Source organism: Notechis scutatus, chromosome Z (assembly GCF_049901735.1).
Source record: "Notechis scutatus isolate UNSWTSFEM ecotype Mainland chromosome Z, rNotScu1.2, whole genome shotgun sequence".
In the NCBI taxonomy this organism is placed as follows: domain Eukaryota; kingdom Metazoa; phylum Chordata; class Lepidosauria; order Squamata; family Elapidae; genus Notechis; species Notechis scutatus.
This window is the reverse complement of record NC_142025.1, coordinates 55045473-55062438: the sequence shown is the minus strand read 5'-3', so window position 1 is coordinate 55062438 and position 16966 is coordinate 55045473. Positions and strand designations below refer to the sequence as shown.

Genomic DNA, 16966 nt, shown 5'->3' with positions numbered 1-16966 from the left:
ATACCTGTATTAAATAATAGAAATTGCTCTCAGGAAAAAAGAAATCTAGGTTAGAAACTTTGCTTATAGAGGAAGAACACATCCAGACTGCCCTGAAATGTGTTTTTATATTTAAGTATTGCTCTTTATTAATTGGAATTCTTATAAGCTTAAGGTTCAATCAGTGATTAAACTTGTGTGGTTGATAATTTTCTTAAAAGTGATATGTGTAGAAAATCCTTGTGTCAATTGTGTGGAAATATTAAATACTTTAAATAACTGACTTGTATAAATAAAATATAATACTATTAGTTTCCATTAATGAACAAAAATATTTTATTAAACCTATCATACTTTAAAAGTTATAATCTTTTTGACAGCTCTGTTGGATATGTTAGATTACCAAAATAATAATTGGTTATGTGGCTGAGCAAGGCAATCCGTGTCCTAAATTATTTTGATTACTAAAAGGCAACTTATTTTTATTTTTCACTTTGCTTTTGTATTTAGCAAAGGATTTATTAATACATAATAAAATATATAACATATAAAACATATAAAACAAAACATAATTTAGTTCTTGATTTCTAAAATGCACTAAGATTAATTCACTTTGATTCTATTTGCTACACATTATGTATAACTTGGAATTCTCACCTGTTTTTCACCAGTTATGATAATTTCAATACTGTGTTTTGGGAATAGGGAATGACTGAGGAAGAAGAAGACAAGCTGCTTGCCTTACGAGATTTCATGTTAAAGTCCAATAAAGCCAAGGCCAATGTAGTGGATCAGAGCCACCTCCATGACAGCATTCAAAAAGACGTAATCGACTTGGCAGCTTTGGGAATTATTGGGAGACAAGTTGATCTAATTAAAACTAAGCAGGAATCTGATGATAAACGTGGTTAGTATAGTTTCATGATTCACATCTTTTTACTAATTTGTATGTGGGAATATTCCTTAGTGCACCTAGGATTCAGATTTAGTCATGCATAAAGTAGGCTTTCCTATCATTTATACTATTTCCTGAAAATATTACTCAAAGGACAGGGGGATTGTGTTGAATGAGCATCTCTGCCATGGCTTGCCTTACCTTGTCTTTTCAAGGTAATACTACCTTGGCATATACAGGTAGTCCTCGACTTATGATCATAATTGAGCCCAAAATTTATGTTGCTAAATGAAGCATTTATTAAGCAAGTTTTCCCTCATTTTATGACTTTTCTTGTTGTTAAGGTAGCAACATGGTTGTTAAGTGAATCTGACTTTGCTTGTCAGAAGATTGCAAAAGGTGTTCATATGAATCCTGGGACACAGCAGCTGTTATAAATATGAGTCAGTATGAATTCTGATCATATGACCATGGGCTACTTCAGTGGTTATAAGTGAAAAATGGATATAAGTCACTTTTTTCAGTGCTATTGTAACTTTGAATGGTCACTAAATGAACTGTTGTAAGTTGAGAACTATCTGTAATATTCTTCTAGATGTGTCTCATGAAGTGAAAAGCAATAATTAATAATGAATGATTCTCCACCCCTTGCAGTTCAGGACATTGAGCACATAGCTGATGTTTTAATATCTTGTTGGAAATGAAATCAAATTTCAAACTAACAATATGTGGCTTTGTAGGAAATAATATACCATTATGGTTAAGCTAAGTCTATTTTGAATACAAATTAAATAATCTGATGTCTATATGGTTTAACTGCTTTATAAACATGGAGCACCTTTGGGAATTAAGTTGAATGTTTCAGAGTTATTTAATGTTAGGCTGAAACTTTTGTCCAAATTCTTACTTAGTCACTGATTTATTTAAATCAGGGTGGGTAAGTCCATATATGTTTATTCTGCAATGATCCCAACCATTCTGGATTTTTTGCTATACGTCATGTTCAGTCTCATGATAATCCTTCTTTTGGGACTTGCTGATTTTAGCTAGAAAACATGTAAAACAAGATTCAAATGTAAATGAAGAATGGAAGAGTATGTTTGGCTCTTTGGAACCCTCTAGTATACAGCATCCCCTTACCAAAGGCTATGTCCAAACCTCTGACCAGGAAGCTATCCAAACTGGAAAACCTCTTCGATCAGAATCCTCTGCTGGCATTTGTGTGCCTTTATCATCTTCTCCACAGGTATTTGAGGAAATATTTTAATTATTTTTTTGTTTCACCCTTAATATCTTTGATAAAGTATAAAGAGGGTAAATGCCAAATTCTGGTTAATTATGAATCAGATATTGAACTGAAGAACCAAGAGCCATTAGAAGGATCTATTATGCTTTTCCAATGTCATCTTATGATCAATAAACTAGATTCTGAGTCCCTGTTTGATGTAGTTTAGAGTTTCACAGAAGAACTTAGCCATTGATCTTTCAAAACAGTACAAAGTGCAGTTGTATAACATAACATATAACCTTGGCCTTTCGCTAATAATAAATATATATGTGCGTGTGTGTGTGTGTGTGTGTATATATGTATGTATGTATACATATATACACACATACACACACACAAACAAATCTAGGTATTTTACATATGTAACATATAACGTAGGCCTTTCACCAATAAAATATTTTTTCTTGCCTACTTGGTGAACATCAGAGCACATTTTCTCAGTTACTGTGATGAAAGACATTTTTTTCAGAAAACTTGCCAGTATTCATAGAATATTAACAAATGCATTTCTAAATGTCATTGAATTGCTTCATGCAAAGAAAGGCCTTGATGCTCATTCTTGATTGCTTTTGTTTGGATCTTCATATCAGTCATTGTAATTAATGAACCTAGATTCTTGATGCATTTGTTTTCCTGTTATACAAAAATAATGCACTAGCAGGTGAAGCCAAATTGAAGTCAGGAATAATCAGATTTCTAATGCAAAAGCTTAGAAGCTAGCTCTGTTTTTTATTATATATTATGTGATTATCCAGCATGATTTATGTATGGCTTTCAGACAGCAAATGGACAAGCTATCCAAGTCAGAAAACCAACTATACAAGTTATAAGCAGTGTAGTTTCACCCTCTACATATCAACTGCGCATTACTACTTGTAAAACTGAACTTCAACAACTAATACAGCAGAAGCGTGAACAATGCAATGCAGAAAGAATTGCAAAACAGATGATGGAGAATGCAGAATGGGAGACAAAGCCACCACCCCCAGGTAATTCCAGTGTACTTTTAACCATTAGAAAATCTATCAAGGTAACACAACATAGGATTTTAGTCAGTGGTGGTATTCAGCCAGTTCGCGCCGGTTCAAGTGAATCGGTAGCAAGGATTTGGCATGGGTCGCCGAACCGGTAGTAACTTCTGGCTGGCCACGCCCCCAACCTGGTTGCCCGGTCGCTGCTCGCTCGCCCCGTCCATCCAATGCGTCAGCCCGATGCTCGCCCGCCCAGTAACTCCTTAAGGTATTTCTTTTTTTTTTAACCTCCTGACAATCAGCTGTTCCTACAATCAGCTGTGCCAGGATTCCCCTCCTTCTCACTGCTTCACCCAGGAGGTTTCCCTGAGGCCCAGAAAGGCAAAAAATGGAGGGAGGGGGAGCAGCTCAGCAGGAAGGCCCCAAAAATGGGGTGGGGGGGTGCTGCCAAAAAAGGCCTCAAAACTGAGCGTGGAAGGGTGCTGTGTGCCCCTCCTAAGCTCCATTTTTTTTCTTCCTGAGCCCCTGGGGAGCCTTCTGGGAGCAAAAACCACCCCCCAGAGGCTCCCCTGAGGCCAGGAAGGCCCCAAAAATGGGGGGAGGGGGGCTGCCAAAAAAAACCCCATGCCTATGCAATCACATGGTCACGCCCACCTAGCCACGCCCACAGAACCGGTAGTAAAAATTTTTGAATCCCACCACTGATTTTAGTCCTGCTGAGATAACAGCAGATTTTGGAAAAGAGAAATTCTACTTCTTATGTTCTTTCCAATAAAGTCTAAAGTGATAAAATATCACTTCCTTGTTCTAGCTGTAACTTATGTTTTGTGAATGTAATAAGCATTTGCCTAGAAGTTATGAAATTCTCAGATTATCTAATCTTATCCATCAGGCTTTAATAAATCAAGTTAGTACTGTGCTGTATTTATTTATGTTTTTGAAATATGAAAATATGACTATTATTTTAGGTCAAAAATAGGTGGCTTCTTCTGAGCTAAAATAATAGCCATATTTTCATATTTCTGATGTCCATATTTCTGAAGTCCTGTTACCTTTTCCTTTCTTTTTAGATCAAGATCTGAAGTTTTTGAACAAGGATATGTTTTGTAATATATTGTGTTTCCCCAAAAAATAAGGTCTGGTCTTATATTTTTGGGGGCTCCGAAATAAGGGTTAGGGCTTATTTTTGGGGAAACACGAAATCCGGGTGATCAGCCTGGCTGGGCGCCCTAGTCCCACCCCCAATGCGTGCATAAAAGGCAGCAAGCACACAGGGTCTGACGGTGTTTAGCAGCAGCCACAGCCCCCCGGCCCCTTGATCGGCACACTCTGGGGCTGTGCAACTTGCAGAGCACTAGTGAGTTGATTACCTCTCTAAGCAGCAGACAGAGGCAGAGGCACAGAGACAGGTGATCCAGATGCATTGCACAGGTCACAGGCAAGCCTAAAGCCTCCTGCTGTCCACCCACTTTGTCCCACCATCTCTCAGCTTGCCTGCAGCCTGCATGGTGTGTTTGGATCACCTGCCTTCCCCTGCCTCTGTCTCTGCCTGCTGCTTGGATAGGCAATCAGCAGGCTGCAGCTGCTGCTGGACATCATCGCCCTCGCTGACTCCGATGCTGCCACAGCCACCCACACACCCCCTGGCTGATGACGACCTTAACTGGAGCTTATTTTGTGGGTAGGGTTTATATTAGGAGCACACTAACAATCAGCCTGGAGCTTATTTTCTGGTTAGGTCTCATTTTCAGGGAAACACAGTAACAGTAGTTACCTCTTTATATTATCTAATCTTAAGTATTAAAAGGTATGGCAGAGTACTGACTTCCTGATAATTACAATTGGCATTTATTTGGATATTTTTGAATTACTTATTAAATTTTCTACATAAAAACATTGGCTTAATATTGTCTGAAATGTTATCATAAGAAAACTTCAAAGTATATTATAAGATTAAAATAATCTACAATAAAATCTCAAAAAATTATGAAAATGATTGCCAGCTATTAAAAAAAACAAAAGTCTAGGTGATATAAATTTTTCTTAATTGCCATTTTGCAACTAGTTAAATGAGTTTCTTGTATTAAAAAGTATTCATAGAAATAGTCTTTAGTTCACTGAGTGAAATAGTTTTCTTCACTCAGTAATGATTTCAACATTCAACATAAGAGCCTCTGTGGCGTAGTGGTTAGAGTGCAGTATTGCAAGCTGCTTCTGCAGCCAGCTGCCTACAATTTGGCAGTTCAAATCCCACCAGGCTCAAGGTTGACTCAGCCTTCCATCCTTCTGAGGTGGATAAAATGAGGACCCAAATTGTTGGGGGCAATATGCTGACTCTAAACCACTTAGAGAGGGCTATAAAGCACTATAAAGCAGTTTATAAGTCTAAGTGCTATTGCAACATCTATGTGGACTGATTTTAATTGGTGATAAAAAACAGCCAAAGACATGTTTATATTTATATTTTGCAACTGAAAAATAGTATCTTAAGCACATATTAATCCATATGAAACTTCTGATATTCCAAGAAGAAAACCATATGCATAAATGGTCTTAGAAAATTAAAGATACCCAGCATAAATTGTGACAATTATTGACTAAATTATTTTGAATTATAAAATAATTTTTTAAATTATTTCATATATTATTATAAAAGTTTTTCAAAAGCGGCATGTATCAGAAATTTATAATTCTTATTTCATGCTAGTTTAAAATGTGTAAGCTGCTTTTGTTGATGTAGGAGCTGTTCTGCATAGAATCATTTTTGAAAAGATAAAATTGCTATTAGTTTGCCCTCCATATGTGCTACATTGTCAACATGCAATTTGAGAATACCTTTGTAAGTTTGAAGCCTCTAGAAGAAAATTATAGAATACAGGAAGATAGTGAACCTACAGTGGTGAGAGAGTTTGTGAATTTTATAGAACTATCCATGCCCTGCAGTATTTGACATACACTGACATAATGAGTCTTATTAAAGTTATTCTAGTTAAGCAAATCACATTCTGAACTATAGACTGCATCATATCTTTAATGAACACATTCACTACCTTGTTAGAAAAATTACATGAAGCCTTAAGTTATTCAGCTTTCAAGAGTGTCAGTTAAATCAGATGTTTTAGTTAATGAGATAACAGCCATAACTTTTAGAAATTCTGCCCTACTAAAATAGACATGTTGATTGCGGCTATGAGAGTCTGCGCTTCCTGATACAGGGTTGTAAAAGTGAAGTGAAGTGATAACACAGGGCAATGCAGAAAAACAATTTCCAAGGCTCCTACAACTAGGAAGGGCAGTAAAACTTTTGCCACAGACTTAGGCCTTCACCAATTTACCAAAGGACAAAAAGTGTACAAATAAAGAAAATGCAGTATCATTATTATTCTTTCTAATGGTTATCCAACAAAAATTATTCCAAAGACAAGATATGCAGTCTTCAGAAGGATTCAAAAGAAGTCAGGTCTATGAAAAAGTGCTTGCAGGTCTTTTATGTCAGTGTTTGTGAAACTGTCATAAGATTATTGGGCATGGGAGAATACAAGAAGTAAACCATCGTTCTTGAGAAATTATATGCTGCTGTTTCAGGTTTCTCATGATTTGGTAAGCCACTGCAACAATGTCCTATAGATAGATGAAAGTGGAACATTCTGGCATTAAAAAATGTTATTTGAGAAAAATAAAACACTGAATTACACAAAAAGAACTTCATTGCTACTATGAAGTTGTGGTAGAAATATAATGGACTGGGGTTAGTTTGTAGTCTCAGGGCTCAGCTGGCCCTGAGACCTTTGAGGGATAAGAGTTTTGATTGCACCAGGAAATTTTACAGGATAATATTGGGATATCTGTCCGTGAGGTGAAATTTTAAAAACTGTGGCTAGTGCAACACAAGAACAATCTTAAAAATACAAATAAGTCTACAATAAAATAGCCAAAGAGAAGGGTACAATAAAAATTTAGAAGAGTACAATAAAATAGCCAAAAAGAAGTGTCTGAATTCAGATTTTGAGTTTTGAATTGAAGCTTGAGACATGTAAAGAAATTAGTTCCTGGAAGATAACGCCAAAATGTCAATGGGTTGAAACAGTTTTAAAAAGGAATGAACCAAAATATCTCCAAGTAAGAGATTGATCAACAGTTACAGAAAATGTTTGGCTAAAAATCATTGTTGCTAAAAAAAAGGTGTTACTACATATATTTATTCCAACAATGAATATAATTGAACAATGAAATTTGACTCCATTATAGCTCTAATTGAGCTATAATTCATATATAATGTGTGTTGTTGGTTTATATATGAACAGGACTTGGGTGAAATTTAGATTAAATTACATGGCACAAAACAGGTAGCTGTCATTTAGTGACCACAATTGGGACTGGCAATGTGGTTGTTAAACAAAGCAGTTGCTAAATGAAAATCATGTGAGTGCAACTGTGCTTATAATTTTCTGCAGCTTTTCTTTGTTTTACAGCATCAAAAGGAAATGACCCCCAATAGCCCAAAAATTTAAACAATAGGGAAAGTTTGTGGAATAGGCAAACTTTGTTGCAAGGAAGCCAGATAAAAGGGCAAACTTTTTGCCTACTCCCTCGCCATTTGGAATGATGGTGGGATAATTAACAAGAGAATTGATATTTGATTTACATTCATTGGACAGGAAGAGACTGTAATAAGTGATCTAGCAGGTACACAATGGGGTACACACTGAAAAGAATGTGCTAGTGCCAGCTGCTTGCCTAGCAGGGTTGTAAGCTGTTTGGAAGACAAACAAAAGCCTTTAATATGAAATTGATTAGGGTCTTGTTTATCTCGAAACAGCAAATGTGAGCTCATTAGAGGGTTCTGAATGATTATAAAGTCACAGACTTTGTTTTTAGCACTTTTTACAGATGTGCTGCACTATGGAGAAAAGCTGCTCAGGAAGGCATAGCTTATTTAGGCAATCTCTTCACTTGGCGAGGAGGAGAGAGGAAAAAATGGGTCAGGCACAAGGCAACTTGTGGGCATTGATTGCAGAATTATATTTCATCCTCATAGCTGAGAATAGTTGGTTCTGGGGCAGTTATTAAATGAGGACTACCTATATTATAGAGTTACAGATATTCTGAAGAGTTCACAACTTTCTCCTACCACTGTAAAAATCTACCATTGTACGCCATAAACAATGAATTCCGTATAAATAGTTTACCAATGAAGTCCTGCTGCATTACATGGTCCTATTAGAGCTGCAGAAAATTTTAGTTTAATTCTAAATCAGGTACTCCATATGCAATATAGAAATATTTTATTTTAACACAAAATGCCTCTCTCCTTATCCAGTTACTTTATGTACTTAACATTGTTGCAGTTTTTCATGTTATTTTGATGTACAGTAGTGGCCAAAATTGTGGAAACCTTTTGGTAAAAGTGTATTTTTTGATGGCTAATAACACCACTTTTTTTGGAGTAGTACCATAAAATTATATATCAATGGAAAGATAATTTAATCAAGAATGTACAGTAATGCAACAAAGTTTGTTCAATTATCTGTATTCTATGAAACGTTATAGCCAAATAACCAGAAAAAGGAAGCACAACTTTCTTAGGTTGATATCAGGTAGCTTTCCTTCATCTGATTGCAGCCCAAAAGCATGAGTGTTTAGAGAAGGTGTCATCTTGTTTTTGCAATGACTCTTCTGTATGAATCTCCAGTAACATTTAATCTCTGGTAACATTGAACTGCAAACCAAGTCATACAAAACCTTCGCCAGACCAATTCTTGAATATAGCTCATCTGCCTGGAATCCACACTGAATAATGGACATTAATACAATTGAAACTTCTGGGGGTGACGTCGGGACAAAGAGAGGAGACGAAGAACAGGCTAGTTTCTTCACCCCCTTTCTTTGGTGCTGGAGTGATCCTGTGGGGAACATGAATCCTGAAGAGAATCGTGATAGTGTGGGGATACTCTAGGAGTGAAGCTGCGGAGGGCAAGCACCCTTGTGACAAAGAGGAAACCTTCGAGCCCAGCAAGAGGCTGTCATTTCTCTTTTTCTGTTTTTCTTCTTTTGATTACAAAAAACTAGGAGATTTAACGAAATAAGTGTTCGTATTTACACAAACTGCTAGCAGAGTAGTTTTTACAAGTTATTCTAGAGAAATTAAGAATAGATAAATTTAGTAAGACTTGATTAGACTTGTATATAAATCCCTATATTAATTTAGATTATATTTACTTAATTATAGTCAATATAGCAAATTTATTAACACTTAAGCGACTGTACTCCTATCTAGTAGAGCTATAATTAATACTTATAGACACGTATATTTGAACAGAACAAATACATATTTGAACAGATAAATTAACTTTTTACTTAAGGGGGGATTGTTGTATACCTATTTATTATACTTATTATACTTACAGTTGATACATTATCTGTATATTTTTATATATCTATACACTGATATATTTAGATAGTTATATATATTTATACGGACAAGATAAATTGTGTATTTGTGTGAAAGAACTGGAAAATTTATAATTATTCGAATAAGCATCCGAGAATTGGGAGAATTACATTGGTAACTTCATAAACTTTAATAATAATTTTAACAATCCATATTAGTTAATGCCAATTTGGGATAACGTGTATAGTATTTTAGGAAAGCAGACTGAAATATTAAAAGAAATGACAAGCATTACTACTACAGTGTTGAAGACTGGGAAAAATCCTACACCGGTGGCAACAACTTCAACGATAGTAGCTTCACCCTCGACACAAAAAACAATTGATGAGATGCTAATGGCAGAAAAACAGAACACTGCTTCTAACATCAGTATACAAACTACATTATTTACATTACAGGAAATGATGCTAAAGCTTCAGGAAACAATGATCATACAGAAATGAGAGCGGATATAAATGTAATCAAAGAAGAAATGGGAAAACTAAAAAATGAAATGAAATCGGACATATCTAATCTTGATGGGAAAGTTGGCTCAATTCAACAAGCCCCAGAAAAGAATGAACACACAATAAAAGAAGTCAAAAAATGAACGGAACAAAATGAAAAAAGATTAGAAAGGATTGATCAACAAATGAAAATAATAAAGAAATGGAAGACTCCTTGATCCACCTTGAGATGGATTGGACATCATTGTATCTTAGATTTCAAAATGTTGTGGAAACCAAGTAAGAAGATCTGGAAAAGGTGATGGCTGAAATCTTAGCAGATACATTAGGAAGAGACAAAAATGAAATACTGAACAAATTGGACAATGTGTATAGGGTAAGCACGAGTTATGCCAGGCGACATAAACTCCCAAAAGAAGTACACATAAAGGCTTACAAGAAGAAAGGTACGAGACATTATATATAGAATAATGAGATGAACCTGTTATCTACAAGGGAAAGGAGATTCAGATATTGAAACAGGTCCCGAGAAGGGTAAGGGAACAGAGACGGGGATATAGATTTCTGGCTGTGCAATTGAACAAAAGGGACATTCTCTTTTGGTGGCTGATTCCTGAAGGGATGCTATTGTGTGGGAAGAGAATTAAAATTGACACTCCAGAGAAGGCACAGGATTTCTATGACCAACTAGTCGGTCCGGAAGATCAGAGCAGCAAGGAGGAACTTGAATCAAATACCCAAGAGGAACATCAGCAACAAGAGAATAAAGAGGAAGAACAAAGAATGGGAAAGACAGATAATCAACAGGAACAAGAAGACTAGAAGAACTAGAAGAACTAGAACACAAAGAGAGATACAGGCAAGCAGAAGACAAGGAATTAGGTACAATTAAGAGAATGGGAGAAGAAATAAATCTACTATCAATTAATATAAATGGTTTAAATTTGGCAATAAAGAGGAAACGAACATTAGCAAAATAAAGTAAACAAAAAGTAGATATAATATGTTTACAAAAGATACATATTCAAAAAATGGGACGAAAAATATCTAGAATGCCAAATTAGGGAAATTATACACTGCGCCAGCAGATAAGGGAAAAAAGAAGGGAATAGCTGTATATATTAAAGAGGAGATAAAAGTGAAATTAATTTTTGCAGATCCCAATGGAAGAATTTTGATGATGGAAGTGTGGATAGCTCTAAAATCAGTATTATTAGTAGTAATCTATGCACCCAATGAAAACCAACAAAAATTTTACAAAATATTACATAAGAAAATTATTGAATTAGAACAAAGAAATATCTGTATCATAGGAGACTATAATGCAATAGTAGACCATAAAAAAGACTATAAAGGTGAAAAGAAAAAAGGAAAGAAAAGAGAACTACTAAAAGCATGTCTTGAAATGTTTACAGAACTTAATTTGATAGATGTTTGGAGAAAACTAAACCCAGAAAAAAAAACAATTTACTTTTTATTCTAATCCACACCAATCATGGTCACGCATTGATATGGCCTGGATGGGAGGAGAAAGTGGAAGACATAGAAATTTTACCAAATTGTTGGGCTGACCACAACCCACTTAAAATAAGCTGGAGAGGTAGAAAGAAAACAAGACGTGGGTGGACTCTAAACACTGAAATATTAAAAGATACCAAATTGGTTCAGAAACTGAGAAAAGAACTAACATATTTCTTTAAGGAAAATAATAGACAACACACGTCAACACAGAATTTGTGGGATACCATGAAAGCAGTTACTCGGGGGATCACAATATATATAGCAAAAAGGATCAAAGAAAAATTTGCTCAACTAAATAAGTTGCAGGAAACAATTAAGAAATTAGAGACTAAATTACAAAATGCTCCACAAAACATTAAATTAAAAGAAAAATTGACTTTAACTGAACATAAACTTAATCTAATAGATCAAGAAGAAATGATGAAAAATCTAAAAATACCTAGGCAAACATCCTTTGAACAAGCTAATAAATCAGGAAGGTGGTTCTCTTATAAGCTTAAAGAGAAAGAAAAAAGAATCATCTATCAACTACAAGATGAAAATGGAGAATATCATCATACAATAGAAAGAAAGAAAAAAAATACAATTGAACTAGTCCGGAGGTATTTCAGAGAAGAGTACTCTACTCCTCAGCTCGTAATAGATTACCTTATGCCACCAGGCTTGAAATTTTGAACCTAGACAACTTAGAACTGTGCCGCCTATGGTCTGACCTAAGCTTAGTACACAAAATTGTCTGCTACAATATCCTACCTGTCAATGACTACTTCAGCTTCAATCACAATAACACATAGGCAAACAATAGATACAAACTCAAAATAAACTGCTCCAAACTTGGTTGCAGAAAATACGACTTCAGCAACAGTGATCAACGCTTGGAACTCACTACCTGACTTTGTTGTTGCTGTGTTTTTAAGTTCTCCCTCTGGTCCGATCCAGCAGGGGGTGCCCAGCCGCAACCTGACTGACTGTATAAAAGCTGTATAAAAGGAGCTGTCAAACAGGCCAACAGCTGTTGCCTCATGGCTGAGCTTAATCTGTGGTGTTAGTGAGCAAAGCTTAAATAAAACCTGAACAACCAAGCCAGCTGCCTCACCTCATTTTGTAGTGTGTTTATTTCCAAGAACAAAACACTGGCAATGAAGGTAGGATGCCTTTCCTACCCCTGAGGCAGAAGGTGAGCTGAAAGAGCAAGTCACTAAGGGTAGACAAGTGAGTTAGAAGATCTCTGTTTGAGGCACATTAAGAATGAGTCACCCTGAGGGGCTTGAGAGCTAAATTCTACCTGTCATCCAGCCTCAAGGAATCAGAGATTCTGTGAAGCCGTCACTAAGAATGACAGTGTTAAATTCGTTTGTGCCATTTGGTGCTGCCACAGAAACCTGGGAACCATACATAGAGAGCTTTAACTGTTTCCTTGAGGCAAATGATCTGGTAGAGCTAACAAGCAGCAAGCGGAGAGCGCTGTTTTTAAACTTATGTGGCAAACAAATGTTTGACACTGCCAGAGCTCTTTTATCTACTCACCCTCTTTCCATAGTTTCCTGGGACGAGCTGATGGCTAAGCTGAAGAACCACTATGCCCCAACACCATCCCAAATTGTCCGAAGACATGCATTCCACCGTCTTGATCAAGCTGAAGGAGAGTCCGTTAATCAATATGTGGCAGGACGACTGCCCTGCACTGTGACTTTAAGGAGCTGGATGACGTCCTACTGGACCGGTTGGTATGTGGGCTTAAAGATCTTCACATCCAGCGCAGACGACTAACCAAACCAGACCTGACACTTCAATCAGCCCTAGATGAAGCATGCGCAACTGAGTTGTCAAATAAATCTACGGTTGAAATATATGGCGCCACCAACCCTGTTGCAGGAAGAAAAGCCTTAGCTGTCCATCAAGAATCCATTGACGAGGACATTGAACTGACAGGCGATGTCGACATCCATCGGCTTAAGATGGCGTCAGGTAATAAATGGCCAATTAACAAAACCCTTCATTCACAAACATGCTTTGGCTGCGGAGGTAACCATCCACGAACAGCATGCAGATTTAAAACCGCAAACTGTCAGCACTGTGGCAAAAGAGGCATCCTGTGCAGAGCCATCCAGCCTGATGATAGGGTCCAGACAAGACCAGTACCTACCAAGAGAACCCCCAGGAAATTTCCTAAGCTAGGGGAGTTTCACAATCCAAAGGGATAATTACCCTATAGATCCTAGAATTGGGCAAACAAATTTGTCAATTAAAAGGAAAAATTTTCTAACAGTAAAAATAGAAGGGCAAAACTGTCAAAAGGAGGTTGACACAGGATCTTCCCTGTCTTTGGTATCTTGGAGCACTATCGAAAGATTGGTGCCTAAGATGTCAAAGAAAAGATTGAGACCTGATTGGCTACCAGTTTGACAGCTCAGTATAAAAGGAGCTGTCAAACAGGCCAACAGCTGTTGCCTCATGGCTGAGCTTAATCTGTGTTATTAGAGCACGAAGCTTAAATAAAACCTGAGCAACCAAGCCAGCCGCCTTGCCTCATTTTGTGGTGTGTTTTGTTTCCGAGAACAAAACAGTTGTTACATCCTCAAACCCCAAAAATTTTAACCTTAAACTGTACCGTGGACCTCACTCCACTCCTAAAAGGTCTTTAAGGGGGCATGCATAAGCGTACCAGTGTGCTTACCATCCCTGTCCTACTGTTCCCATTTATTTGTACTCATTTATAATGTATATATACTTATACCTGTTTATACTTATATGTTTATATGTTATGTTCATACTTATACTTGTTTTCTCATACATGATTGACAAACTAAACTAAATAAATAAAATAAACAAATAAATTAACCAATCAGATCACAGTAGGATTCAGTTATTGATGTCATGTATTGAAGCTGAGAGGATATTTGTCAGCATGTTATGTGATTGTTATCAAGTTGGGGGGGTTGTGTTCATTTATTTAGTGAGCTTGTAAAACGTAATAAATTTAAAGTAATGATGCAAAGACTGGTTGCCCAGAAAACGATGTAAAATAGTAGTATTAAGTGAACAAGGCTACAGTTATAAGAAGAAAAATTAATGGAAACTTAACCAAAGGTGGCAGAGGTATAAGAAGATTCAGTCACTACAAAATCACACTGAAAGGCAGAAAAAGGTGCGCAACAGCAAGCGATGATAGAAGAATTAACAGACTGTGCCTACGTGACAGAAGAAAATCATCTGGGTGTATACAAGATGAAATGGTGCAATGCAATGTGAAGTTGAGTGCAAGGACTGTTCGGCGCAGACTTCAGGAATTTGGCCTAAAATCTTGAATTCCACCAAAAAAGCCACTTTTATCTCTCAAACAAAGATTGAAAAGATTAAACTGGGCTAAAACCCATGTTACCTGGACAGAGGAACAATGGGACAGTCTTATTTGGAGTGATGAGACCAAGATGTCCCTGTTTGGAAGTGATGACATAAAACACGTAAGGAGAAAAATAGGAGAAGATTTGCATCCTGATTGCATTACATGTACGATGAAACACCCAGTCAGTGTTATGATCTGGGGTTATATGACATCAAAAGATGTGGGCAGAATTTGTGTGATTAATGGGAATATAAATGGCCAAAAATCCATTAATGAAATACTTGAGCCCAAACTAAAGCCTTCCGCACATGATCTTTTCCAAGACAATGAAGCATTTATATTTCAACAGCTCCATGTTATGTTGCTGCTGTGTGAAAAAAGTGGTTTCAAGATAATCATATTCCACTGCTGGAATGGCCTGAGAATAGCCCAGACCTTAACCCAATTGTAAATCTGTGGAGCTGACTAAAGAAACTTGTTAGTCAGAAGTGATCCAGCAATAAAACCCAGTTAATAGAAGCAATCATTCAGTCTTGGTTTCACATTATAACAGTTGCAGAACTAAGACTTGGTTCACTCCACGAGAAGACGTTGTAAGGCCGTAATTCATGCTAAAGGTTACCCAGCTAAGTATTAACTGTGTGTTTTTGTATAATTTTTGTATATCTCATTTTTCCTTTTTTATATATATATATTTTTATTTTAAGACAAACATACACAGACAATACATAAAAAAAAACATAAAACCATCTTCCATTTTGTACATACAGTGTGTCAGTGGGTTTAGAATCTTTTGTGCGATCCTTTCATAATCATTGGTCACAATTTATATCAATCTCACATTGTCAAAGTAAAATATGCTTATCTATTTATCAATTACTAATTATCCTGCTATTTATTCCATCAATATTATATTATGCTATCATCCAATGGTTATATATGTCTACATTATATTTTGTAGCAGTCTATTAAACTTCTATAACAAAATTATCTATTCTGTTACCTTACCATGTCTTTTTATAAAACAAATCCCATATTATATAAAGTTGCTTGTCTTCTTGTTCTCTAATTTCAAATGTCAGCTTACTCATTTCAGCACAGTCCATAATTTTTTTAATAACTTCCTCCTGCATAGGTATTTGTCATTTTTCCAGGTCTTCACAAATACAATTCTAGCTGCTGTTAAAACGTTTACAATCAAATATTTCAATTCTTTATTGTATATGTCCGGTATGACTCCCAATAAAAAGATCTCTGGCTTAAAGTCTATATGTTGTTTTATCCTTTTTTCCAACCGTGTGTGGATTTTAGTCCAATATTTCTTTGTGTCCAAACATGTCCACCACATATGGTAATATGAACCAGGTATCTGATGACATTTCCAGCATTTATCTGATTTATTCTTAAACATTTTCACAAGTCTCGTCGGGGGTAGGTGCCACCTGTAAAACATCTTATACAAATGTTCTTTATATGCAGTTGACATTGTCATTTTATAATTTTGAGACCACAATTTTTGCCATTTTTCTAAATCAATCCCATATCCAAAATTTTCCCCCCAAGCAATCATCGTTTCTTTAACTTGTTCCTCCTCCAATTTAAATTCGAATGGATGTCCATAAAGTTTTTAAATTACCTTTTCATCAGTACCCATCAAAATTTTATCTAAATCAGTCAACTTATCATAAATACCTTCTGCTTTAGAGTCTTTATCAAACCTAGATTGTATTTGCAAATATGAAAACAAATTCATTTTTACACCTTGTTCTTCCAACGCTTGCATAGATTTAAGTTCATCCTTTTCATTCAATATCTCACCATATCTAACTTTGTTCCTTTTTATATATTATTGGATAAGAAAAAGCTTCAATAGTTGATATCCATGTTGGAATTTTTAAGTAATATTGTCTTTTTATGTTCTCCCAGTTCAAAAACAATGCCTCTATATATGTCTTCTAAAATACCCCTTTGTTTTAGTTCCCTTATACCAGAGAAAGGCATGCCATCCCAACAGCAAGTCATGGCCTTCTAAAGTCAATAATCTACTGTTCCTTAGTGTTATCCATTCC

The 16966-nt window shown here is 36.0% G+C and overlaps 1 protein-coding gene across 2 annotated transcripts in view; it reads left to right on the top strand.

Moving 5' to 3' along the window:
- PIK3R4 (phosphoinositide-3-kinase regulatory subunit 4) overlaps positions 1–16966 on the top strand; it is a 61936-nt gene that overhangs the window by 24708 nt on the left and 20262 nt on the right. For both annotated transcript variants that reach the window (XM_087946072.1, XM_087946073.1), the window contains 3 exons: positions 685–886; positions 1921–2120; positions 2941–3151. In XM_087946072.1, the coding sequence (XP_087802198.1) occupies positions 685–886; positions 1921–2120; positions 2941–3151 (613 nt within the window). The remainder of the gene's footprint in view (positions 1–684; positions 887–1920; positions 2121–2940; positions 3152–16966) is intronic.